Below are 26,019 nucleotides of genomic sequence, written 5' to 3'. Positions count from 1 at the left end.
CGCTGTGAACTTGTAACTGTAATAGAGAGACAGCATGGAAAGGAGTACAGCATCATCCAATGCTGGAATCCCCTGAATTGTTTCACACACTGTTTAGCGGCAGTAAAATAATCAGCTGCATAGCCAGAATCCTCATCAAAGAAGGATAGGACACAGCCAATCATGGTATTACCAGTGTTCCTGGAATCCTCTCCTCTAATTTGGGTTCAGTAGGAAAGAATCTATCTGTCACATGCCCAGTGCTCGGATGACTGCCAGTAGCGCTGGTCACAGAGCAAACGTAGTTGTTAGTTTCCCAAGTCAAAGACTTCTTTAGCGTGGTAAGGCATCTCACTTCAAGGAACAATAGTGTCCACAAATCCCTTTGCCAGATCCAATGAATCAAAATTATGAATGTTATCGGCATACCAAATCCGCAGGCGCGCAGGGAACATCAGGGTGAATTTAATTCTGCGATTATGTAGCAACTGTTGTGTCTACAGTTGCTACTGCCCACAGAGGGGAAAAACCCCGTTGTGCCTCTGATACCGATGCTGAAAAGTCTTGAAAGATCTGGATGGAATACGACTGGTACAGTAACTCCGATTTGGAACGGGAGGCCCTGCAGATCTCGGCTTTGTGCTCTGAGTTTCGTATTTTTGTTATTACGAGTCGGGGGGGAGGGGTGCCCTGAATTCGGAGCTCGCCCCCCCCCCCCCCCCCCAACCGGTGTGCATGCTCCACCACTAACTTGCTTTGTAAATGTGGCAGCCCAAATACTTAAGGGAGCCAGGATTCTAGCAGGGAGCGCTCATCTATGTGCTCAGGGAATCCCAGGAAGCACAAATTATCTCACTGAGCCCTATTTTCTAAATCCTCCACTTTAGCCTGGAGGGCCTGCAGCGTTTTATCGCAGGCCGCCATTTTAGGGACATCAGCGTTTACAGCGTCTTTGATTTCAGACACCCGTGCCTCCACCCATTCCTGCCTCAGCGACAGAGTGGCAAGGGATTCCCAGACCTCCCCCAGCTGGGCAGTTATTAAAGCCCATTTTTCATCAAGCGCCTCTCGGATGGCGTCTTTAATATCGGCGATGGTAAGCGGCACCGGGGGGGGACTCACTATCAGGTGCGGCCGCCATCTTGGGATCCGGCACCCACGGCATTTATTTCTTTTTTTTCCCGCTTTTCCCCGTCAAAGGCAGCACAGTTTTACTCTAAGCTTGAGCCGTGGACATATGCCCTGTCCCTGGTGTTATTCAGAGCCAAAAATCCAGGCGATACACTGTAAGATGACACGCGATTGGCGAGGTGGGTCCGGAGCCAGGAAGTAATGCGACTTCTCAGCTACCACATCACGTGACCTCTCCAGGAAAATTGGTTCTTATCTGCTATCTTTTGTTCCTGGACTACCACAGATCAGTTCAAAGTCCCATCTTCTTTGTGGGGGAGAGTCTGTTTGACTGATGTAAATATGCTGAAGAATTACTCTGGTTTCATTGTTTCCTCCAGTTACTAAGATTAGGAAGAACCTTGCAATGGAAAATCCTACTTCCCCCCTCATTATGGGGGGTTGTGATCAATTATGGTAGCCTTTTTTTTTTGGCTTGGGTATAGGTCAATACTGAGGGACTGCAGTGATGCACTAGGTTATATACCAACGTTGAATTTGTCCAGCGATCAACGAATAGTGTATACTGTGAGAAACACGTATCAAATATTTGAGTTCAATGTATCAACTTAACTTTATTAGATCAATTCTTAAAGACTTAGATTTTTTTAGTTTTTGGAAAACTTTCTCCTCCTAAATGCTTTGGACCATTCATAACACTCCGTGGTTAGCCGAATTTACAATTTTCACTTGTATATTTACCGCTCAGTCATTTTTAATCATCGGTCCACCGAAACAATTTTTAAAGCTTATATGGAAACTAATTTCTTTTTTTTTTTTTTTCTTAAACGAAAAATGGTACTTCCCTTTGTGTTGTAACTAAAAGTCCAGAGTCCGTGAAGTCACGTTTCGCGTGCTGCTGCCTCAGGGATTCTTCGGTTTGTTCAAGCTGCCATAAACGCTGAAGAAGAAAATGGTCACAGTATCGGATATCCAGAGATTCCTTGTAATAAGCGGCAGCTTGAACAAACTGAAGAGTCCCTGAGGCAGCAGCATGCGAAACGTGATTTCACGTCAGACTCTGGCTCTCGTCTTTTAGTTACAACACAAAGGGAAGTACCCCCCCCTTCCCTGGTAATAGGGTTAGACTAGAGTTTTGTGTGCCTTGATACGGATATACTGAAGAGCTGCAGGTGACACAGTACTCTATATAAGGTGATGTCAGCAAAACAGTTCTCTACCACCATCTGTTGGTAGGGGAGCAAAACCCTTGCATCTGGACTGGTTCAGGTTAGTCCAGATGCAAGTAAATCATTTTTCCTTATGGTGAATACATAAACTAATTTATATGCAGCTTATATTCTGCAATTCCAAAATAATTTCTTCAGTGCAGCGTGCCTAAGTCAACTAAGCTTGATTTTACTAAGCTTTTTATTCCCCCATAGATAGTGGGAGAAAAGCCTTAGTGAATTGAACCTTAAAGGGATTTGTGTTAATTTTTCCTAATGTGTATCCAATCTTAGCAGTTAGATTTATTTTTTTTTTTTTAACATTCTTTACTTGCTTGCATTCATTCTGTTTGGAGGTTTGCATTTAAACATGAGCAACCTTCCTGTCCCAAACTAGTTTTAAAAATTAATGCAGTAATATGATTTTCTGTATCGGATTATGGCACTATGTGTTCAGAATTTGAAACTTGCTTTCTTAGTCATGAGTTGTAATTGCCTTATTACAGAATCTAATCCTCAGTGCCTCCTATCCCTACTCCCCACTGCTGCAGAAAAATAAAAGGCTTTGTGTTCGTGCCAGATGTTTAAACTAACTTGGTAACAGCTGTATATTTTAAAACAAGTGAAAGCTCCTTTAAATTTTGGGCCCCAGGTACTGTTTGCAACTTTCTGGTGGTATCTTAAAACTAGTCACACATCTTATTTTCTTTCTAGGTTTATGAAGGTCTTAGATACAAACTTGCCCTGGAATTTCCCAGCGGTTACCCTTACAATGCTCCCACAGTCAGATTTGTCACGCCTTGCTTCCATCCCAACGTAGACGGTCAAGGGAACATCTGCCTGGATATCTTGAAAGACAAGTGGTCAGCCCTGTATGATGTCAGGACCATCCTGCTGTCCCTACAGAGCCTGCTTGGAGGTGAGCTATTGCTGGAATGTGCTGCTCTTATATTTAAGAAATTGGGCTATGCTGGTGACTCGGTGGCAGCGCTGCCATGCGGAGGTTCCCTACTTTTGATTACAGCATCGGGTCTTCTGCACCACACAGTCTGGAGCTGGAGATGCTATGAAGGCAGCAGACACAGCCCCTGGGAAGGGAATCTGTTGTGATCATCAGTAAAAGGTGGCATCTGTTGGCCAGATTTAGTGCCCTATGGCATAGGTTGCCAGGAGGAGCCCTGGTGCATGACTCCCAGCCTTAGGACCATTGCTGCAACAATCAAATTAGACCCTCCTTCCCTCTCCTGTTCCTATTTTAAGAATAGGGGGAAAATCCCCATTTAACTTAGGCTCATGGTGCCAGGATCCCAGCCCTGTTTCAGATTTGATCAAGAATAGGATCTACTGGGCCAAAAAAAAAATGACTATGAAGACAGCACTGCTGCCTTCACCCATTAATATGTTGGGGTCTTAAACTTTTTTTCTTTCTGGGTGCGAAGCATTTATAATTCCCATTGTATGGTCTCTAATTGATGTGAGGAGCTGCAGGGCCTTGGGAATGCTGTGACCATAACTGCGTGGAGTACAGCAATGTTCTGAGTTATGCTGAGAGGATTTTTTTGTTGCACTCAATATTGATTGCAAAGCGCACACAGGCAATGTTTATCCTACTTGCCCAAGCAAGACTTTTTCCACCCCCCTCCCCCCCCCCCCTCCATTATGTGGTCCCATGGTTTACCCTACGTCTCTTCTCTACCCCCCTTGAGGGTAGACTTTCAAAGCAGTGCATGTTTTAAAATCAGATGGCCGCTCATGCAGAGGGTGGTGAATTTTAGTAAACTATGTGTGGCGATGCAATCAGGTCTCCCCCAGTCTGCTCCAGAGTGGGAGGGAACTTTCCTATCCCTGACTATCCCCACTTGTGTTCTATTTTTATTAAATTTTACAAAAAAAACACAAGCGTCCTCTTGTACAGAAATGAGAGAAATGAACAAATCAAATACCAGTCAGGTGATACATAACCACATTTGTGTATCGTAATCTCCATAAAAGAAAAAAGGGAGGATGAGAGTAGAAAATAGCAATTATTACCTAAAAATAGAAAAAGGCAAATCCCAAGAACACTCCACCAAATTCTGTGCACCTAAGGGAGTTCCTCAGGAATGGGAATCAAGGAACGCTTCACCTCATCTTAAACTCCTCCAAGACAGAAATCCTACTCATCTCTCCTGAGAACAATAGCTCTAACTCTTCTCTTCCTACCAACCTACCTACCTCACAAGTTAGAGACTTAGGAGTGATAATAGACAACCGGCTAAACTTCAAAGCACATATCAACAAAACAACCAAAGACTGTTTCAATAAACTCCATGTCCTGAAAAGGATAAGACCTCTCTTCCATGCTCAAGACTTCAGAACGATCATCCAAGCAGTCATCTTCTCAAAATTAGACTATTGCAATTCCCTATTGCTAGGTCTGCCCTCATCCTATTCCAAACCATTACAGATGGTTCAAAATTCAGCAGCCCGACTACTAACAGGCGCAAAAAAGAGAGACCACATAACTCCCATCCTGAAAGAGCTACATTGGCTACCCGTATACTTCCGTATCATGTATAAAGCCATGTGTGTCATCTTCAAAACTATACATCAACGCATCTCCCTCGATCTTCAAATCCCCCTCCAAGCATACAATTCGACAAGACCTACCAGAGAAGTTTACAGAGGCGCCCTCCAAGTTCCTTCCACGAAAACGACCAGACACATTACCCTCAGAGATCGGGCCACCTCCACAGCTGGCCCTTCTCTATGGAATTCCATTCCTACAGATCTCAGACTAGAACCATGCCTCCTAACTTTTAGGAAAGGACTTAAGACTTGGTTATTCAAGCAAGCTTTCCCAGACACAATCCAAGGACTCAATCCAAGGACTCCCCAAAACATTCAACCATTAACAATACCATTTGTACATAGTATTTAATTAATTTAATTTGTATTTTGTCTAACCAGTTATTCTTTCCTATCTCTTCCTTCTTCTCCAAGTTCTGTGACCCTTGTTAATTGTAACTGTTTCCTTCGATCACCACAGTTTTAGTTTGATGTATTTAATGCACCCTGTTTCATGTAAACCAGCAAGATATGTCCTCATGATTGCCGGTATATAAAAACCTTAAATAAATAAATAAAAATAAAATTGTGAAGGTTCAAAGAACACAATTTGAATTCAAATATTTCACCAAACATTTACAGGGGTATCTCAGCATAAACTTAGCCCCAAGTGACAAAACCTCATGTCTCATATTAAGAAAAAAATATTTTTTAATTTTTTTTTTTACACTTCCTGCTCCGTTGTAGCAGAAGCAAGTTACACTGTCCAGCTGCCAGCATGCACTTCCCTGGAACAGCAGCTAATAACCACTGTCCCAGCTGGCCTCCAGCCCAGCACTCGTGTGCGTATCAGGACTTACACGCATGGCCCTTTGAAAATTTGCCCGTTGGTGAGCAGAAGCAGACTTATCCTGCATTCGTGGATTACCAAAGCTACACTTCAGTAGATGTGAGGCTTTTTATATACACCCTCGTCACCTTAATCCAGGGGTCAGAAACCTTTTTGGCTGAGAGAGCCATAAACACCACATATTTTAAAATGTAATTCCATGAGAGCCATACAATATGTTTAAAACTAAATACAAGTAAATGTGTGCATTTTATGTAAGATCACACTTTTAAAGTACAATAGGTCTCTGAAAATATTACACCAGGCCTTAAGACACCAATACATCTCCTATTAGGAAAACGGACCAAGTCAGGCTGCTATAGAATCCTACACAGAAACTACACGCCAGCAGAAAACCTCACCTGAATCACGTGCTGTCCCTCACCTAACATAGAATAAAGAGACCAAAACGCATAACTAGAAGCATGCAGAAAAAACTGAATTGGAAACTGCAACAAGCCAGAGTCTCTGTATGCAGTGTAACAAAGGAAAAAAGAAACATCACCCATCCTTATAAAACAAATCAAGAAATATAAAATCATCAGCAGTAAAACTGTACTAACAAAAAGAACATATTTCGAAACAGCTGATGAGTGGAATATCCAATAATTAAAAACTCATATAAAAAAATTTCCAGATACCAACAAAATATTTCAAAATAGCAGACACAAAGACCCAGTAACGAAAAATAATGATACAAACATTTTTTTGCTCTGCATACCTGGGAACGTTTGATATCCAGGTGTCCTGAGATTGTTCTGAATTAGCAGGAGGAGGGGTGGTTTGCTTGGAACTTTCTCCTCTGTCACATACCAGCGCTCTCAATGACACACCTATACACACATGCTCTCAGTACTCACATATACACATGTTTTTTCTCTCACTTATATAGGCTCTTAATTACACATTTACACACATGCTGTCTATCTTTTCACGCTTACACACACAGGCTTTCAATCACATAAATACATGCTGTCTTTTTCTCTCACACAGACTCTCATTCACATGCTTACAAACATGTCCTCTTTCTCTCATTTACACACAGGCTCTCAATCACATACTCACATGCTCCATCACCTAAACCAGCTCTCAATCACACACACACATGGTCTCTCTCTTACTTATACACACAGGCTCTTAATCATACATACACATGATTTCTCTCACACACAAAGGATCTCAATCATACACATATACTCTTTCACACAAACAGGTTTTCATTCACAAACTTACACATACAGGTTCCCAATAGTAAACTTACATTCATGCTCGCTCTCTCTCACAGGCAGGCTCTCAATCAGACATACTCTTTCACATGTACAGGCTCTCAATCATTCACATACATGCAATCTCTCACACACACACAGGCCCCCCGCGGCCCGGAAGAGGAAGTGGAGAGTATCGGGTGCGTGCGCGGCAAGAAGAGGCCACGCTAGTGCGCTCGGCATCGGCCTGAAGAAAAGAAGACTGCAGCGCGGCTCGAAGGAAAATGAAGAGCTTCAACCGCGGCCGATGGGACTCCGCCTCCGCGAGGGCTGAAAATGAAGAGGTTAGCGTTGGGAGGAGGCTGCTGCTGCCGCAAGTTCCCGGGGTGGGGAGAGAGAAAGTGAATGAGCGAGCAAACACACATGCTTGCTCGCTCATTCATTCACTCTCTCTCTCCCCCACCCCGGGAACTCGCAGCAGCCTCCTCCCAACGCTAACCTCTTCATTTTCAGCCCTCGCGGAGGCGGAGTCCCATCGGCCGCGGTTGAAGCTCTTCATTTTCCTCCGAGCCGCGCTGCAGTCTTCTTTTCTTCGGGCCAATGCCGAGCGCACTAGCGCGGCCTCTTCTTGCCACGCACGCACCCGATACTCTCCACTTCCTCTTCCGGGCCGCCGGGGGGGGGGGGGGCGGGAAGAAGAGAGCACGCTGGTGCCGCTGACTCCAGCTGTCCTGCCGCGTTCCGCCCGGGCTGACAGCATTTTAAGCCCGGGCAGAGGAGGACCAGGCAGCAGCTGGGTCAGCGGGAATGTGTGGCGAAACTTGTCTGCGAGCCAGATGTAGCCCTCAAAAGAGCCATATCTGGCTCGCGAGCCATGGGTTCCCGACCCCTGCCTTAATCAGATTGATATGTATTAACCCGTCTTCTAAAAGCCAACCTGCCGTGGCTCCTCACAGGTCCATTTGCTCCATGTTCCAGCTGAGGATGGATTATACCTGGTCTGTGCCACTGTAACGGGCTTCAGCTGCACAGAATCTTCTTTACATTGCAGCAGCAGAATGTAAATATTGGCTAATTCTTGGCACCATTACTCCTCAGTACCCCACTGTCTTCCAGCCTTAGGTGTCTTTGTCTGCTTTTTAGGCATGTGTGCTAGTGATAATACCTCCTTATCCAAGGATGTGACTTGCCTACATATGCCAAATTTCAGCAACATCCACCAAGTGGAAAGGCCCCTGAGATGTCTGGAGATCGAGGGTGGCAGGCCTTTCTAAAGAGCAGGGATACTGAAATGCACCTTAAGTGTGTGGTGTTTAATGTTCTGCTGATCTCTGGAAGTGTTAGTATGTTCAGATCTAAATCATTATTTGGTTTCAGATTGGGTAGTTATCTGGGTCCCATTCAAGGTAGATAAACATAAGACATGCCATACTGGGTCAGACCAAGGGTCCATCAAGCCCAGCATCCTGTCTCCAACAGTGGCCAATCCAGGCCACAAGAACCCGGCAAGTACCCAAAAACTAAGTCTATTCCAGGTTACTGTTGCTAGTAATAGCAGTGGCTGTCAACTTAATAGCAGGTAATGGACTTCTCCAAGAACTTATCCAAACCTTTTTTTGAACCCAGCTATACTAACTGCACTAACCACATCATCTGGCAACAAATTCCAGAGTTTAATTGTGCATAGAGTGAAAAAGAAGTTTCTCCGATTAGTTTTGCATGTGGCACATTTAAAACTAAACTTCATGGAATGCCCCCTAGTCTTTCTACTATCCGAAAGAGTAAATAACCGATTCGCATCTACCTTTTCTAGACCTCTATCATATCTCCCCTCAGCATTCTCTCTTCTCTAAGCTGAAAAGTCCTAACCTCTTTAGTCTTTCCTCATAGGGGAGCTGTTCCATTCCCCTTTATCATTTTGGTCACCCTTCTCTGTACCTTCTCCATTACAATTATACCTTTTTTGAGATGCGGCGACCAGAATTGTACACAGTATTCAAGGTGCAGTCTCACCAAGGAGCGATAGAGGCATTATGACAATTTCTGTTTTATTCACCATTCCCTTTCTAATAATTCCCAACATTGTTTGCTTTTTTGACTGCTGCAGCACACTGAACAGACTATTTCAATGTGTTATCCACTATGATGCCTAGATCTTTCTTGGGTGGTAGCACCTAATATGGAACCTAACATTGTGTAACTATAGCATGGGTTATTTTTCCCTATATGCATCACCTTGCACTTATCCACATTAAATTTCATCTGCCATTTGGATGCCCAATTTTCCAGTCTCACAAGGTCTTCCTGCAATTTATCACAATCTGCTTGTGATTTAACTACTCTGAACAATTTTGTGTCATCTGCAAATTTGATTATCTCACTCGTCGTATTTCTTTCCAGATCATTTATAAATATACTAGCCGTTAAGCCCGTAACAACGGGCTCGGTCCGTTTCCTTCCCACTCCCTCCCCCTCATTCTCCCTCCTCCTTCACTCTCTCCCCCCTCTCTCTCACCTTCCCCCTCCCTCTCCTCTCCTCCCTCACCCCGTCCCTTTCTCACCTTCCCTCCCTCTCACCTTCCCCTCCCTCTCCTCAGTCACTCCCCCTCTCTCAATCCCCTCCCCTTTAAGATCATCCACAACCGGCAGATCTCGGGGGGGGGGGGGGGGGTGTCCCTCCCGCGCGCGCGCAGCGCCGCTACTTCTCCTGCCGGCAGATCTCGGGGGGCTGTCACTCCCCCGCGCGCTGCTTCTCCTCCCGCTCCTGCTCGTCATCGCGGCTGCCGCCGCTCCTGCTTCGCGGCCACCGCCGCTCCTGCAGCCCCACCACCATTTTTTTGTCGCTGCTGCCGCCACTACTGCTCCTCCCACTCCTGCTTCGCTGCCGCACCTGCGGCCCCACCGCCATTTTTTTTTTTCGGGCACGCACGGCTCTGACCGACGTGCTCGCCCGCACATGCGCGGTAGAGCTGCTCTCTACTGCGCATTTGCGGGCCGTCGGTCAGAGCCCATTTATAAGGTAGATTGAAAAGTAAGGGTCCCAATACAGATCCCTGAGGCACTCCACTGTCCACTCCCTTCCACTGAGAAAACTGTCCATTTAATCCTACTCTCTGTTTCCTGTCTTTTATCCAGTTTGCAATCCATGAAAGGACATCGCCACCTATCCCATGACTTTTTACTTTTCCTAGAAGCCTCTTATGAGGAACTTTGTCAAATGCTTTCTGAAACTCCAAGTATACTACATCTACCGGTTCACCTTTATCCACATGTTTATTAACTCCTTCAAAAAAAGTGAAGCAGATTTGTGAGGCAAGACTTGCCTTGGGTAAAGCCATGCTGACTGTGTTCCATTAAACCATGTCTTTCTATATGTTCTGTGACTTTGATATTTAGAACACTTTCCAGTATAAACTCTTGGGCCAGAAGGAATACACATGTGCAACATCAGGTTTTCATCTTTAGGCCTGGAGCTTTTCTCTATTCATGAAATCCCCCCCCCCCCCCCCCCCCCCCCCCCAGCACTGGATATTAAAAAGCTGAAATCATCCCATAATGCTTTTTCTATCTACATGTGCAGACACAAATGCTTATAATAGCTAGGAGGCTTTGTTGTGAGAGAATCTAATCAAACAAAGTGATTATAGATTGCATGATGAGCTGTTCCAAGCGTGCGCACTCTCCTTTACCAAATGCATGCTGTTGAGTATTTTTCCCTAACCTTATACCAATTTCTACTGAACTGACTGCATTACTATACTGATTCATGGATTATAAGATTGACTTGGTTTTGCTATAATGAATCTTTAATTTTCTTTCTTCGATATCCAGAACCCAATAACGATAGCCCTTTGAACACACATGCGGCAGAGCTTTGGCACAATCAGGCTGGTGAGTTTATCCTTCTCATCACAGCTTGGTATGAGATCCTGTTAGAGGTCTCTGTCCACTCAAAATCAAATTGATGATGCAGTTAAATATTTTGAAAAACTTCAAAAAGGAGTGCAATTCCCCTGACTATCCGGTGGCAGCCATGCTAACGTCTGCTATGGAAATGGATCTGATGGCCACTGGCGTTTGGCATGTGGCTCGAGGGGGTGGGCTGGTGGGCCAGAGAGCAGTAGCTGCAACTTACACAGGTTCAGATGAACTGCACTTCTTGTATCTCAAATGGCTCATGACCTTAATTGATGTTGATGTCAATATTCAAAGCTATTTAGACAGGGATAACTCTTGATCTATCTGTCTAAATGGCTAGTTTTGAATATTTCCCTTGGTTGTCTGGCTAAACGTTAGCCAGGTAAGTCGTCATCAGCTAAGATTAGTTGAAAAAGCAAGGAGTATGTTGGGCATTCTAGGATGGTATTGAGTCAGCTGGATAACTTATCTGGCTAACTCTGATATTTGGAGTTACCCTAATAGTTCATTTGGCTAACTGTAGATATGCCCGAGAGCAAGTCTATAAAGTTAACCAGGAACCTGTTCTGGATAACTTTAGATGTAACTGTCTATATTCAAAAGAATACAATTGGATTAAGTGGGAGAAGTGCTAGGTATTATATTTTTAATAGCCTACTGGACTGATCACAGCCCCCGCTCCTCCCTACCACCCAAGCCTGCAATCTCCTTTCTAAAACCCCTTCTGTTTTGTTTAAAAAAAAAAAAAAAAAATTATGGGTCTCAGCTACTAGCTGGTCCAATATAAGAAATGAATTTAAACTTTAAATCTCATGGGCTGCTCATCCTCCCCCTGCCCCCCTCAATCTGTAACCCTCCCAGTCCCTTAATTTTAACTTAATCTTCAGCCTGGATCGTGATGGCAGCCTACCACAATCCAGGCCCGCTGCTTCCGCCACACCAGGCAGCTCCACTGGAAGCCTGCGCCTCCATAATGGCTGCTACAGGCTGAAGATTAAACTAAAGTACGGGAGTTGTAGGGTCAGAGGGGGTGGGGCCCTAGAGATTTAAACATTTTTAAAAATTGGAGGGGGGGGGGGACTGTGTGGCAATATTCTTCTGAGTATAGCTGGATAAGTCTAAAGTTATCCAGCAGTATTCAAAAGAATATCCTATTATGTTTAACATTATGCAGCTAATTATATCTGGATAACTTTAATCAGGGATATTTAGTGGGACACTAACTGCTCCCTGGATATTAATCTGGATAAGTTGTCTGCTCACTAGCTTACTAAATATTACCCTGACTAACTTAATTCTGAAGTACCACACAGGGTTGTGGGGTGTGTCTTTTTTTTTTTTTTCTTTTTAACACACGCAGGCATGCAAATTACTGTGGTACAGATTTATTCAAATGCAGCAGAGTAGAAAAGTGTTTGGAGCTGCTTTGTACCTGCACATTCTGTGAATGATCTCAAAGCTTGACTAAAGTGAGATTTCCCTTGGCCTCTCTGGCTTGCTACTAAAGATGCTTATGATGCCCTAAAGATGGTTGAGTAACAAGGGAAAACTGCATAGCAGGCACACTTGTTCCATCAATAAATGAGGACCGAATGGACCACATGTATGTGTTGCACTAAACTTGCTTGGAAGCAATTCAGTGGTCATGTGGCACAAAGTGAACTTGTATTTTCTGGTCAGGACAGGCATTTAGTTTTCTGCACTACCTTTTACACTTAAGAGCTTAGTCATCTGGTATACCTAAGTTTCTAGCTTTAAGTATTTTGCAATGTTCCATCTTGATCCATTGTTTTGCAAATGAAGATATTTAAATGTGATATCTGTCCAAAATTTCATGGATCTGAACTGGGACACATTTACCTGTTCTTGGCATTCCAAATGATACTGCAGCTTTTAACTTCTAAAGAGCCAAACATTTTGGAAGTCATGTACTTCTTACCTTATTTGTAATTGGATGTTCTTACTGAAAATCTGACTGTAAAGCTTTTTTCAAATACTGTACATTAAAACAAAGGCTGTATACTCTAATGCAGTTTCTGCACAGTAATATGACCTTTTATAGTAATATCTTTATTTTGCTAGCATGTTTTAAAAAGGAGAGAAGCGGAGTCAGAATGATAGTGGTAGTTGCTGCTTGGATGAATTGTATTTTCAGGGAGATGGGTAACAGAGCTCTTTCTGGAGTTGGTGAGGAGTAAGCTAGTCACAATTTTAGTTCCTACGATCTGCAATTTCCGAGCCAAGAAGTAAGAAGATGACTTTGTGAAGACTTGTGTTCCTGGTGCTGTAATGCTTTCATTTCCTTTTCTTCTCCCAGCCTACAAGCAGCACCTCCATGAGCTGTATGCGAAGCAGGTGCGGAATAAAGAGAACTGATGTCCTTTGCCCAGCTAATCTAGTCTTGTCTTGATCTGTGTGTTTGCTTTTGTAAATGAATACTGTAATATACTATTACTCTACAAATTGGTTTTTCAGTGTTGTATAAATAAACTTATTTTATAATGTTGGGTTTTGTTTAAAAAAAAAACCATTCAGCCTGGTTTGTCTTTTTTTTGTTTAGTGTTGATGGGGTTGTGCTTGTCTACCTATTATACTAACTTAACCATTAACCAAGTGTAACTGAAGATGGCTAGCCCCTGAGCTTGGCTGCTATGAGCTACAGCAGGGTTTTATTATATTTTTGCTGGGGTCATTTTAACATACTCTGTTTAGAATAGTTGCAAATGCAGCCTTCTTTTAGTTTGAGGTTGGCTGTACGATGTTTCCCATCACAGTATTGGTCTGATTTAGAGCACAGCTCTTTCCCATTTAAGAGAACAAACACAGAAACCTATGCCATGGCTGCCCTTGAGCACAGCATCCCCTACCATGTGTCTCTTCTACAGCCAAAATCTCATGCGCAGATCCCTCTTCCACCTCAAAGCTTGAGGTGACCTCAGCCCAAGCCTCTTCACGGGCTTCCACTGTCCAGACTGGGATACTGATCTTCATCTCCATTTCATGGAGCATGCTCTCAACTTGTTGAATCTGGACAATGAGATCAGCTGTGCATTGTTGGTCCATGTGTTCCACATTCTCGTGATGCTTACTGCTTCCTGCTTTAACTGGTCGAGCCCTGTATGACACTTCTGCTGACTTTCCTACCATTCCTGTGTTGATCAAGCATTTGTGACTGGTGTGTAAGGGGAATACCTGACTTAAGTGATAGGCTTTATAAAGATCTTGCTGATATAACTCAAGTGTTGACATGAAAAGCACCCATATTCTCTCCAGTTCCACCCGCTCCTCTGGGCTCACCTCACAGTCTGTGAGAAGCATCATGAGCTTATTTCTCAGGCCTGAATAGTATAAAAGAAAGTTAAGAATTAATCTTAGTGTAGATGGATGTCTCTTACAGCAAAGTACATATACTTTCTCCTAGGACAAGCATGATTGTAGTCCTCCATGGGTGACATCACCTGAGGCAGCCTGGCATGGAAAACTTTTGTCAAAGTTTCTAGAAGCTTTGATCAACACACTGAGCATGCCCAGCATGTTGCTGTCCATGTGAGGTCCCCCTTCAGTATCTTCTTTTCAGTAGTGCAGTTGCCTTGCAGTTTATGGAGCTCTTCTGTTTTCTTGACAAGCATTGGGTCTTTTCCCTGTTTTTTCCTCATCTGGTTCCCCTTAGCAATCGGTGCTGCCTTTGTGTGGTAGGTTTTACTACCTTTTTTGTTTTTGTAGGTGATTCCTGACTTCTCATCTCACAGTGACTGCCAGTCATCGATAGCACACCAGGTCTAGTTTCATGGCGTCAGCCAGTTTTCGGTGGTGCCCATAGACCATCACAGAGCCACATGAGGCTTGCATCCTCTGCCTGGGGGCCTCACACAACATCCATGGGTGTCGTCTGTGTGAACAGATCACCCCCCAAAGACCGTTGGGCGCGCCTCAATAAGATGGAGAAACTTCAGTCCTTCCACTCCTCTGTCTGAGCCCTCTACGCCAAGAGGTTGCAGGGAGCCCCTTGATATGCTGCTCCTTGCTGTTCCTCTCGCCAGCTCTCAAAGGATCATGGAGATGGTGACAGACCCATGGTGCTTTCTCCACTCTCCCGCACATTGGCATCTGAGGAAAGATCAGGCCGAGCACCGTGGGAGATACTGCAACCATTGCCACAGGTCGCAGTCAATGCATGGTTCCTGTGCGGTACCAGCCATCTGAGGCTCCATCCTCTGCCCCACCAATATTGATACCAGGCACAATGCCACCTCAGATGCGAGGAAGAGCTGGTGATGCCTCATCCCCTCTCTCAGTCCTGGCCTTACCAGACTTTCAGAAGAAGCAGGGTGAAATCCACGGTGCTCAAGGTGCTTCAGAGCATTCAGCTGCCCATGCCACCAGCCCCCATACCGGTGCCCGAGCCTCTGCCATCAATCCTAGCAGCCCTGCTGGAGCATCTGGATGTCCTTTTTAAGTACTCAACGGATGCCTGAGGGGCCTTCGATTCCCCCACGGCCACTGGGCCCTCCACCAAGAGTGATCCTGATCCTTGAGTCCTCAGAGGAGGAAGATATGGCCAGCAATGTGTTCTTGGGGCCATGATTCCCCGAACCCTAGCTGGGTTCTTCTGGCCTCTGGTCTCCTTGCCAGGAGAACCGGCGAGGCCCTCGCGGCCTCTGAAACCATCAGAGCTCAGGGCCGCTACCTCTCATGGGCCATGCCCACACCGCACTGGCCCCAGTGAGGAGGAAGGGCCTTACAACCCTTGAGAAGATGATTCCATGGAGTCATCCAACTACTCGGCTGAGCCCCCCACCCTCTCAGAGCCTTCCTCACCAGAGGATGGGAGCCAGTTGCCCCCTAAGGATCTGTCTTTCATGGGGTTTGGCAGCACCATGGTCCAAGCCATCCCTTTTCAGTTGCTCATGGAGGAGTATGCGTGACATGCTGGAAGTATTCCACTTCAACCCTCCTAAGGAGATCGTGGCGATTCCCATCCACAACATCTTCAAGGATCTCCTCCTCTGGATATGGGAGTACCCAATCTCTCTTTCCTCTGTCACTAGAAAGGCTACTGCCACCTACTTGGAGCAGCAAGCAATGGGGTTTGAGAAGTGGCACATCCCCCACCAGTCTGTGGTTGTGGAGTCCACTTTAAAGAAGGCCTAGTGCTCCCGTACTTAAGCCTCAGCTGACAACCTCTTTGGGGATAAGGTCCGGGATGCAGTAGTGCAATTGAAGGACCACCCTAACACCCTTCAACAGCTCTCTGCAAGTGCCTCTGGCACCCTGTCCTCTTATCAGGAAAGCCTCCAGTCCGGGAGCCTGGAAGTCCTTTTTATAGGCAGAGGAAGTATTTTCCTCTGGGCTTGCACACCATGCACTAGCTGCAGGGGCCACCCTCACCAGCAGCGCCCACCTAGGCTTCAGCCACAGGCTTTTGACTGCCGGCAAAGGTCAGTTGAATGCACCCCTGAGGCTGGATCCCCTGCTGGGAGGCAGGCTTCTCGGCTTTGCCTATCACTGGGAGGATGGCATGTCCGCCCAATAGGTCCTTTCCATCATCTGTCAGGGGTACGTTCTCTACTTTCAGCGACTCCCAGGGACCTGTCCCCCATGCCCAATGTGGAGTTCATCCACCCAGCCGCTCATACTTCAAAAGAAACTCTCTGCCCTTCTAACAGCAGATGTGGTAGAGCTGGTCCCTCTGCCCCAGCAGGGCTGAGGTTTCTATTTGAGGCATTTCCTCGTCCCAAAAAGGAACAGTGGCTTGTGCCCCATTCTGGGCCATGAACAAATTTCTCTCGAGAAAAATGCAAGATGGTCTCTCTGGGTATGCTGATTCCCCTCTGCAAAAGAGGAGTCTGGCTCTGCTCCCTCAATCTTAAGGAAGTGTATGCTCACATAGTCATTTTCCCTGGCCATAGAAAGTACTTCCGCTTTGTGGTGGGGAATGCTCATTACCAGTACAGGTCCTGCCTTTGAGGCTAGCCGCAGTCCCCTGTGTTTTCACCAACTGCCTGGCGGTGGTGGTGGCCTATCTCGGGCATCAGGTGGTAGTGTCTTCCCATACCTAGGTGACTGGTTGGTCAAGAGCGATTCCCGCTCGGGGTCCTTGAGCGCCCTAGTCCTGCCAGTGTGGATTCTACAAGCCTTAGGGTTTGTCATCAACTACTCCAAGTCTCACCTCTGCCCATCTCCTCCACTGGACTTCATGGGGCCAGACTGGACATGGCCCAGGCAAAAGTAGAGCTGTGCATCGTACAGGCTATCGTTTCTGCTTTTGGTTTCGTAAAACCAGGAAATCTCATATCTCCCGTGATTCGGCATTTTTTGTTTTCGGTTTAGCGCGCACTAACAGGGGTTAGCATGCTCTAAACCGAAAACCGATTTTTTTTTGTCTTCCCAAAAATTCAGGGAAAATGCAATCTTTTTCGGTTTACCGATTTACATGACAAATCAGGAAATATCGTATGAATTTCCTAATTCGTCAAAACTGAATGCACATCCCTAGGCAAAAGTGTTTTTGCCCTGGGATCGAGCTCCTCCCCTTGCCTCGCTAGCGGCCTATGTATGCACCAGGCAGCAAGTGACTGCTCGCTTTCTGCTCCATTTGCTGGGCCACATGGTGGCTTCTATCCACGTTACCCCTCTCGCCCTTCTGTGCATGCGGAGGGCTCATTGGACTTTGTGGTCACAATGGCGACAAGCCTCCCAGGACCTCGAGACTCGCATAGCACTCACAGAACCGCTGCAGCAGTCTCTGTCATGATGGGAAGACCTCTCCAACTTGGTGAGGGCAATTTCCCTCCAAACTGCTCCGCCTCAGGTGCTCCTCACCACCAATGCCTCTTCTCAAGGCTGGGGTGCCTATGTAGAGGGCATCCAAACGCATGGTATCTGGCTAGCTCTCAAAGACTGTTGACAAACTTTCTGGAGCTGCAGGCAATCTATTATGCCTTGTGGGTGTTCAGAGATCTGTTGTTGCAAAAGAAAGTCCTGAGCTGGACAGACAACCAAGTAGCGATGTGGTATATCAACAAACAGGAGGTATGGACTCTTTTCTCCTCTGTCACAAGTTTGTGCAGGTGTGGAGCTGAGCCCTATCACAAGGGATGTTGCTGCGAGTGCCATACCTGCCTGCACATCTAAATGGGCTGGTGGACGGCCTGAGTCGCTCCTTCCAGTCATACGAGTGGTCCCTCAACGCGGAGGTAGCAGCCAAGCTGTTTCGTTGGTGGGGCACACCAGATGTGGAACTTTTCTCCTTCTTGCACAATCACAAGGTGAGCAGGTCCTGCTCCCTGTCGTCCAAAGGTGACATCTAGCCTGCGATGCCTTCTCCCTCCACTGGGGGAGGACCCTGCTGAATGCATACCCCCCTCTACTGCTCCTCTTGAAGACGCTGCTGAAGCTTCAACAGGACAGAGGGACCATGATCAGTGTAGTGCCCCTTTGGCCCTGACAGGTCTGGTTCCCTCTCCTACAGGACCTCTCAGTCAGGGTCCCCAGCCAGCTGGGGACTGCGCCTGATCTGATCACACAGAATCAGGGCCCTCTGTGCCACCCGAACCTCTGGGTGTTGGCGCTGACGACCTGCATGTTGAGCATGTAGTCCTTCAGCCCTTGGTTCTTTCGGACAGTGTCTGCCAGGTGCTGATGGCTTCTAGGAAGCCTTCCACCAGGAAGTCCTACAGCTTGAAGTGGAAAAGATTCTTCATCTGTTGTACAGGGCTATGGCTTGGATCATTTAACATGTCCTGTCCCTCAGCAGTTCGACTACTTGTGGCACCTTTCCAAGTCTGGGTTAAACCACTTCAGTCAGGGTTCATCTCGGCGCTGTCAGTGTGTACCGTCGGCATGTTGCTGGCACACTCGTGTCAGTACAGCCCTCAGTTGGTCGTTTTATGAGGAGCCTACTCTAAAGCCTCCTGGGCCCTCAACATTGACCTGGTGTGGCTCATACACCCTCCCTTTGAGCTGATGCATTCCTGCAACCCGAAGTTCCTCACTTGGAAAGTTATTTTCCTGGTGGTGATCACTTCGGCTCGTAGAGTTGGGGAGCTTCAGGCTCTAGTTACGTATCCGCCAAACACGAGGTTCTTCTATGATTGTGTGGTCCTGCGTACACACCCTAAGGTTGCGACTGATTTCCACCGTAAATCAGTCCATTGTTTTACCCACTTTCTGGCTGAGATCTCATTCCCACCTAGGGCAATGGGCTCTTCACCACTCTGGACTGCAAGAGGGCCTTGGCTTTCTATTTAGATCGCACAGCTGGCCCCGGGCAGTCCACTCAGCTCTGTGTGGCCATAGATACCAACAGGCTGGGAGTGGTGGTGGGTAAGCAGACCTTATCCAACAAGCTGGCGGATTGCATTGCCTTCTGCTATGCGCAAGCAGGCCTTCCGCTAGCCGGCAGAGCAAAGGCTCACTCGGTGGGGGCCATGGTGATGTCAGTGGCTCATTTGCAAGCAGTCCCCTTCGTCGAAATCTGCCGGGCCGCAACCTGGAGTTCTCTTCACAGGGTTGCGCTCATTACTGCCTGGATAAGGATGGGTGTCAGGACAGTACCTTTGGTCAATCTGTCCTGCGCAATCTGTTTCAGACCTGAACCTAACTCTTCCTGTTTCGTGCCTCTTGTTGGGAACCAGACAGTCTTCTGCCAACCCACCGCGCTGCAGTTCTTGCTGTGCTTGTTGGCACTTTGGTCGCTGTCAGTCTCTCCTACTATGGGGACAGTTGAGCTTAGAATTCACCCACATATGAGGACTACCATCCTGCTTGTCCTAGGAGAAAGCTCAGTTGCTTACCTGTAACAGGTGTTCTCCTAGGACAGTAGGATGTTAGTTCTGAGGAGTCCCGCCCATCTCCCCATGGAGTTGCGTTCTTCCGGTTTGTTTTATTTTTTTGCTTATATTTTTCTATGTTGTGAGACTGAAGGAGGACCTCGCATGGATGCGCAAATAGCAGCATGCTGGTTAACTTCTAGAAACTTTGACAAAAGTTTTCTGTGCCGAGCTTCATCGGATGATGTTACCCATATGTGAGGACTAACATCCTGCTGTCCCAGGAGAACAGCTGTTATAAGCAAGCAATTGAAAAAACATGGCAGGATACTAAATGGAGCAGCATTCTGGTATAGAAGGTAAAACTAGTGAAATGACATTGCATCTCAATCTAATTTCTCAAGGCAACTACCTGTTTGAAATGATCACTTCTGTGCTAGCAGCAGTGTATTCTGACCAGAGCTCCACTATTTAATACTTCAGTTGGGTGTACTAAAATGTGTAATTCTAAGCTCCATACTTCAGTGGATTTATTTTTTTCCCCTTTTGGTCCACATCTATATATATGTATGAGATGCAATAGGGCTTTCAGCTATGACATTGATCCTGAAGGTTAGATTTCTATGCATGGGATGGATTTCATATAGCGGGGGGGGGGGGGTTTAATTTGTCTCTAGCAAATTAGTTGGAGAACCGAGTCCAATTCCTCTTTTCTAACTGTGCCCTTGGAAGCTCCTTGATCATTGTAAAAGCTGTCACTTTTTATAAAATGCATCACAAGTTTCTAACTGCGTAGGAGCAAAAGCATAGCCTGTTTTTGTGTTCTGCCAGGATTGATTGAGGTAGAGGATAAAGGTAGAAGTGAATTCTAAGTATTCATAACTAATTGCTAGTTAACACCACCTACCAGTACTTAAATCATAACTTTTCTTCCTGCTGTCCTCCAGCTCTCCTCGCAACCTAATGGAGTCTGAGGTTCCTCCAACACACAATACGAGCTGCCTGTAGCAGGCTGTGATCTTGTTGAGGGCTGCATGGATCTTCTTACACTCCTCAATGATGTCCTTGTTACTGGGCTCCTCCACTGAGTGACTGTGGGATCCCAGCATCGAGAAAGCCTCTTCCCTACAACAAATCACCAGGCCAGAGGAATGGTGAAGAAGTGTATCTGCTAGATGTGACCTTGGGTCATTGAAGGTAGTTTCTCATTGAAGGGTGGAAGCTGGGCTATGCTCTACATTGTAGAAGTTGCTTGAAGGAAAGTCTCTTTCCTAATAGTTTTTTTCATTAGAAGCTCAGGTATGAGGCTTGGCTATGGCCTGGGAACAAATAAACAGAAAAGTTACCAGTGACCTGCCAAACAATTATCAAGCTGAGCTCCACCCTAGTCCATCCCCCTTTTTAAAGCACAGATCCCGTTTCATGAGAAGTGTCTTGCTGTTTGCTTGTTCTCAAAGTAAAGCTCTAAATATGGGTGGCTGATCTCTTAAGGAATGACCTGCAGGGGCCTTGACCTCTCCCAAGCCATTACATTATAAAGAGTGCTCCATGAGGTTTTTTCAGTTGCTCAGAACATGTTCAAAGCCTCCATTTCAATCAGCAGACCTCTACAAACTTGTAAAGCTCTCCAAAATGTGCTGTAGTGAAGGTTTCAAGGATGGAACATTTGTGCTGTCATAGAAGTATTTGATTGGATGTCCAAACAAATCTCTAACCCCAGCTAATTACCAAAAACATTAGAATGATCTCAAGTTTCTAGAATAGGTTTAAGGAGGGAAGGGGGGGGGGGAGTGGAAATCACATTTTAAAAACATTTTTAATGGCTTAACTGTTCATGCTGATCTAAATTATAGGAGCCCATTTATGGTTAAGAATGAACAATGAGAAACTTTCATAGTGTGAAGCTTCCATGCTCATTAATACATTAATTATGAAGCCTGCAAACATTCCCAGTCACCAGCCACCTAAGACTATTTAAAAGGAAGCCTTTAAACCTCCACCATCTGCCCTTCCATCTACTAACGAATGCATAAATAATGAGGTCAGAAGTGCTATAAATGTTTAAGCATTTTCTTTGATGCACGTTGCTTTCAAAGATAAACTGGAGATGGGATTGCTCTGGGGTTAGGGTAAGTTGCTTTAGAAAGTGAAACGTTTCAGATAGGTCTCTTGTGGCATACACATGGCTTTTCTACCTTCCAGGGTCTGAATGCACAACTGATGAAATGTGCACTCTGCAAGTTCGTCTTTTGTAAGGATGATCTATAGGCATTAAAATTAGGGTTGCCTTCTTGCTCACAGGAACAAATGCTTTGGAGGTTATAGTATCGTGTGTTGGGCCAACTGGATTGTTGGTTTTAATTCTATTAAATGTGTTTTGTTGGATAGACTGTATAATCCATGTGCTGTATAACTGCTGCAAAGCTTCTAGAGAAAAGGACCTAGTTGGCCCCAAAACCTAATGCACAAAGGTATATACAATTTATTTTGAATTGGTACAATAAACGAGACCACACTCTCCACACATTTCAAGAAATGGAAAGCTGAATTGTTTCAGTGAGGCAGGCAAGTAATATAATAAAACAAATAGAGAATCAACAGTGTAAAATGAGCACCAACCTACATCCTAGTGCCAAGGGCCGTGTGGAAGAACTCACTTCTGTTCCTGGGGTCTGCTAGGACTTGAGGCAGTGTTCACAGCCCCCTAGGAAAAAAAATTGTTGCTATTACACAATGGTGATGCCTAATGGCCAGAATTAGATCCATGCTAGCCAGCTGTACTTTGAGGCATCTGGCTGGGGATTGTCACTACCATGGCTGGGCTGAGTTGGAAGATGGAAATAAAAGGGGAGGGACCAAAAACAGTGTAAAGACCACCCAGTGGCTTTGTATAATAAGCAGTAACTGCTAAAGAGCAGTCACTTGCATGCTATTCTGGGGGTGGCACATGGAATGAGGGAAGATGGGACATTTAAGCACTGAGATGTCTATTTCATAACCAAAGCCCCTGAAAGGTCAGTAACTGAATTTTAAAATATATAGTTTATATTATAGTTTTTATTTATATGTGGCCCTCCCTCCAAAAAAACCCAGGACAAATTACAGCAGAACAGCATCAAAATCAACAATGTACATAGTGTAACGCTCCAGTACGTTGCCCCTACTTTAAAAGACAGGCAACATTTTTCAAAGTGTAAATATAATCCTTCCACTAGTAGATTCTTTGAGGGTCATTTTCAGAAGCTAGTTACTTGGGTAAAATGGCACTGAAAATTGCTCCACTATTGCTTGGCTAAAAATTAGATGCAGGGATCAACAACCCACATTACTTAGAATTTCAGAGCTACAAGAAGGGAAATAAAAGCAGCTGCAGATCTCCCCTGAGGCAGTTCTTAAAGGGAAAGTGTGCTTGCACATCTCTGCTCTTCAGTTAGGTGCAGCTTACTGTAATTCAGTTTTTAATGTTGATATTGGATTGTATTTTGCTGTTTTTGAACTCAAAATGGAAAAGTGAAGAAGAGATCTGTTAAATAAATCTTTGCAGCTAGCCCCATCCATTTCACCAGAAGAACAGACTCGAGGATTAGAATTGGAAGCGGTGTTAAAGGGCACCATTTTTCAGCAAGGAAAACCCAACCAAAAAAAAAAAGAGAGAAAGACCAAACTGCAAACATGTGAAAATGCATGTTGGCCAACAATGGAAGGCTGAGCTTTCTTTAATAATTAGATTTTTTTCTATTAAAAGCAGGGCAGTTGATTTATGTAAGTACAGGCGATAAGAGTGCTTTGGGTGGCAAGCCTGGTAGTGCAGGTATAAGAAGGAGAATTCCCACCTTACAAAGGGGCAAGCCCTGGCATCCAGTCGGGAGTCGCAGTTTTCCAGCTCGAATGCCAGCCTACAAAGAATATGTTTGCCATGAGTCAGGCGTGAAAGGCCGTCAGAGTGGTCTCAGTCCTCATTCCAGAAAATGAGGCGAAACAAGGGGTCAAGGCAAAACTACTAGGGCACAAAATGTATTTTTTTTTTTCTTGATTATTTCGAGTTTGTATTTGGCCATGGACTTCAGCCACCTTGTGGCGGGAGGCTACCACTTTGGTCTGGTAAAATGCTGGTCTTTCCTTTGAAACTGCATGTCAAAGGGTGCACCATCAGAAAATATGTCTTCACATAAAGGGCAGTGGGTGGTCCATCCCAGTGGAGGTAGTGCAGAGCAAAACTAAGAGAATTCAAGAAAGCTGGGATAAACAGAGAGAAGCAGCAGATGCAAAAAAAAAAAAAAAAGAAGGAGGGAGGGAAAACCCTGAGATCCACAGGGGGTCTATGGCAGCGTTTCCCTAGGCAAATTTGTGTGGCACATCAGCCTCCATGGAGTAAAAGAAGAGATAGGAAAGTGCTGAAAGCCCCACCAGTCTCTCTTCCACATTTTAAAACGAAGAGAGAGAACAGAGACACATATGGACCCTTCAGAATAGGCCAGGAGAAGGAAGATGTTGGCCTGGTGTGGGAAGCTGGCTCGGATAGTTACCTTCATTTTACTACTGCTGATCCCAGCAAGTCACATCCAGTGCTCCTTGCACACGCTCCCATCTCACTCAGCCTGGGGATAGGACAGGTGCTGTGTGTTTATGTGGCACAAAGCGGGTCCCAGCTATCAATGCCCTGAATGCTGTCCATTGTACCACACTCCGGGTCCCATGCTGTAGCTAGAATCGTGTGCTCTCAGAAAAGAGCTCCTACATGCTTAAGAGCCACAATTGGTGCCTCCTTGCTACGAGGTGCAAAGAGCAGGACTCAAGCTTTGGTCTAGATCTGAGCATAAGAGGAGGTGACTTTTTCACGGTACAGCTGATCAGGTCTGAAGGCACAGCGGTTGGGAAACACCGGTCTATGGCACTGCACCAGGAATGAAGCGGAGTAGACTGGGTGGGCCTAAAGGTCCTTATCTGTTGTCATGTTCTCTATTTCTAATCTACTGCGCCACATGAAACGGTGGGAAAAATCCTGTAGTGAAATGTAGATGGTCCTTAGGTTGGAGAGGCAGAAACCCTGGAAAAGTGGACATTCTGCGAAGTCTAAAGTGGGCAAATAAAATAAGGCATGGGACTAGCCTGCTGTAAGTATATGGAAACCCGTACCTGATTATTTATCCTTCATAGCTCTTGCATCATGGCTTGATGCCATCAGAAAAAGTGCCTGTGACACTTGCCTTACCTACCATGACTTTATCCTGATTCCTATAAAAAGGAGTTACAAATATATACCAGTGTCCCACGGACAGGGAGAATGTGGTCAGCCATGTCAGATTTTTTGTTGTTGCTATTGAGAACTGGAATTAATTACCAAAATTTTTGTAAAAAAAAAAAGATGCTTTTTTTTTTTTTCTTCTTAGCGTACTCGTCTTATTGGTCTCAGTCACTAAAAGATTTGCAACTTTTCAGTCTGGTCAGCGAGAAAGAGGCTCTGCTCCAGCATGTGATGAGGTCACGGCTGCCCTTGGGTGCAAATCCTACACGGACAGCGCGTCGACCAATCAAATCGCTCCCTCCCTTGACCTGACCCCCCCCCCCTGCTGTGATCCAGGCCGTTACCCTGCGTTTTGCCCCCCGCAGAGTCTCTGCCACTTCCTTCTCCCCTCCCTTATTCGCTCGTCTCCCTCTCCCTCTCTCAGGCGGGACGCGGGCGAGCTGCAACCCCTGCCACTTCGGGAGCTTGCCTGGAAGCCCTTAAGGGCAGGCGACGTTAACAAACTTACCTGGGCAGCGCGAGCCTGACACGTGCCAGCCTGGACGATCGGATGCACCCTCCCCCGGGCTGCTTCCCGACGATCGGATGCACCCCCCCCCCCCTCCTCCCGCTTCAGGTCCCGGTCCTTCGTGAAAGGCTGCGGCGGAAATCCCAGCGCACGCTTCGGAGTCTGTTCCAGGGGAGGCTGGGCACGATCCTTCCCTCCGGCTGCACCTCTGAGACGACGAAGCGAGGAGGACCCTGCAGAGCCGTGATTGGGTGGCAGGGTGTTTAATGCAATAATAGCTGTGATGGCAGGAAGCAGCTGTTCTGTTGATTAAAGTCTAATGGAGTCTAGATGCTCTGCATCCCGCAGGGAGCTCATCCCCGCTCAGTGGGCAAGGCAGTGCATGCTGGAACAGGATGTTGGTTGTGAGCACTCGGGAAATCACAGCGCAGCTCTCTCTCTCTCTCAGCTCCTTTTGATTTACATTTAATTGATTAGCAGTTTGCTGAGAGACCTTCCCTCCGGTGAGCTCTGTGTTTTTGAGCTGGAAATCCTCGGCACCATAACACCGTACGTCACGAGAAATTTGAGCACCACAGGTCACTGCAGAACCAGAAACTTGGTGGGTGGGTTCAGGTT

General features: G+C 45.9%; 2 protein-coding genes across 7 annotated transcripts in view; one reads left to right on the top strand and one right to left on the bottom strand.

The window, feature by feature from the left end:
- The window catches only part of UBE2C (ubiquitin conjugating enzyme E2 C), a 17,343-nt gene extending 3,909 nt beyond the window's left edge, over positions 1-13,434 (top strand). For all 3 annotated transcript variants that reach the window (XM_029612388.1, XM_029612385.1, XM_029612387.1), the window contains exons 4-6: positions 3,033-3,237; positions 10,791-10,850; positions 13,195-13,434. In XM_029612388.1, coding sequence (XP_029468248.1) covers positions 3,033-3,237; positions 10,791-10,850; positions 13,195-13,253 — 324 coding nt within the window. In that variant the 3' untranslated portion in view covers positions 13,254-13,434. The remainder of the gene's footprint in view (positions 1-3,032; positions 3,238-10,790; positions 10,851-13,194) is intronic.
- Positions 10,744-26,019, bottom strand: LOC115097003 (regulator of G-protein signaling 9-binding protein-like). Of its 4 annotated transcripts, none has more exons than XM_029612381.1 (4): positions 25,402-26,019; positions 22,268-22,352; positions 20,556-20,967; positions 10,744-14,215 (listed from the first exon to the last, which is right to left on the bottom strand). In XM_029612381.1, the coding sequence occupies exons 3-4, from the start codon at positions 20,755-20,757 to the stop codon at positions 13,686-13,688; spliced, it is 732 nt and encodes a 243-aa protein (XP_029468241.1). In that variant the 5' UTR covers positions 20,758-20,967; positions 22,268-22,352; positions 25,402-26,019; the 3' UTR covers positions 10,744-13,685. The 4 variants fall into 4 exon arrangements, with proteins under 4 accessions (XP_029468241.1, XP_029468242.1, XP_029468243.1 ...); XM_029612382.1 differs by having other exon boundaries at positions 22,272-22,352; XM_029612383.1 differs by having other exon boundaries at positions 22,306-22,352.

Source organism: Rhinatrema bivittatum, chromosome 8 (assembly GCF_901001135.1).
Source record: "Rhinatrema bivittatum chromosome 8, aRhiBiv1.1, whole genome shotgun sequence".
Lineage (NCBI taxonomy): Eukaryota > Metazoa > Chordata > Amphibia > Gymnophiona > Rhinatrematidae > Rhinatrema > Rhinatrema bivittatum.
The sequence above is the reverse complement of the archived record's forward strand: the minus strand, read 5'-3'. Positions and strand labels throughout refer to the sequence as shown.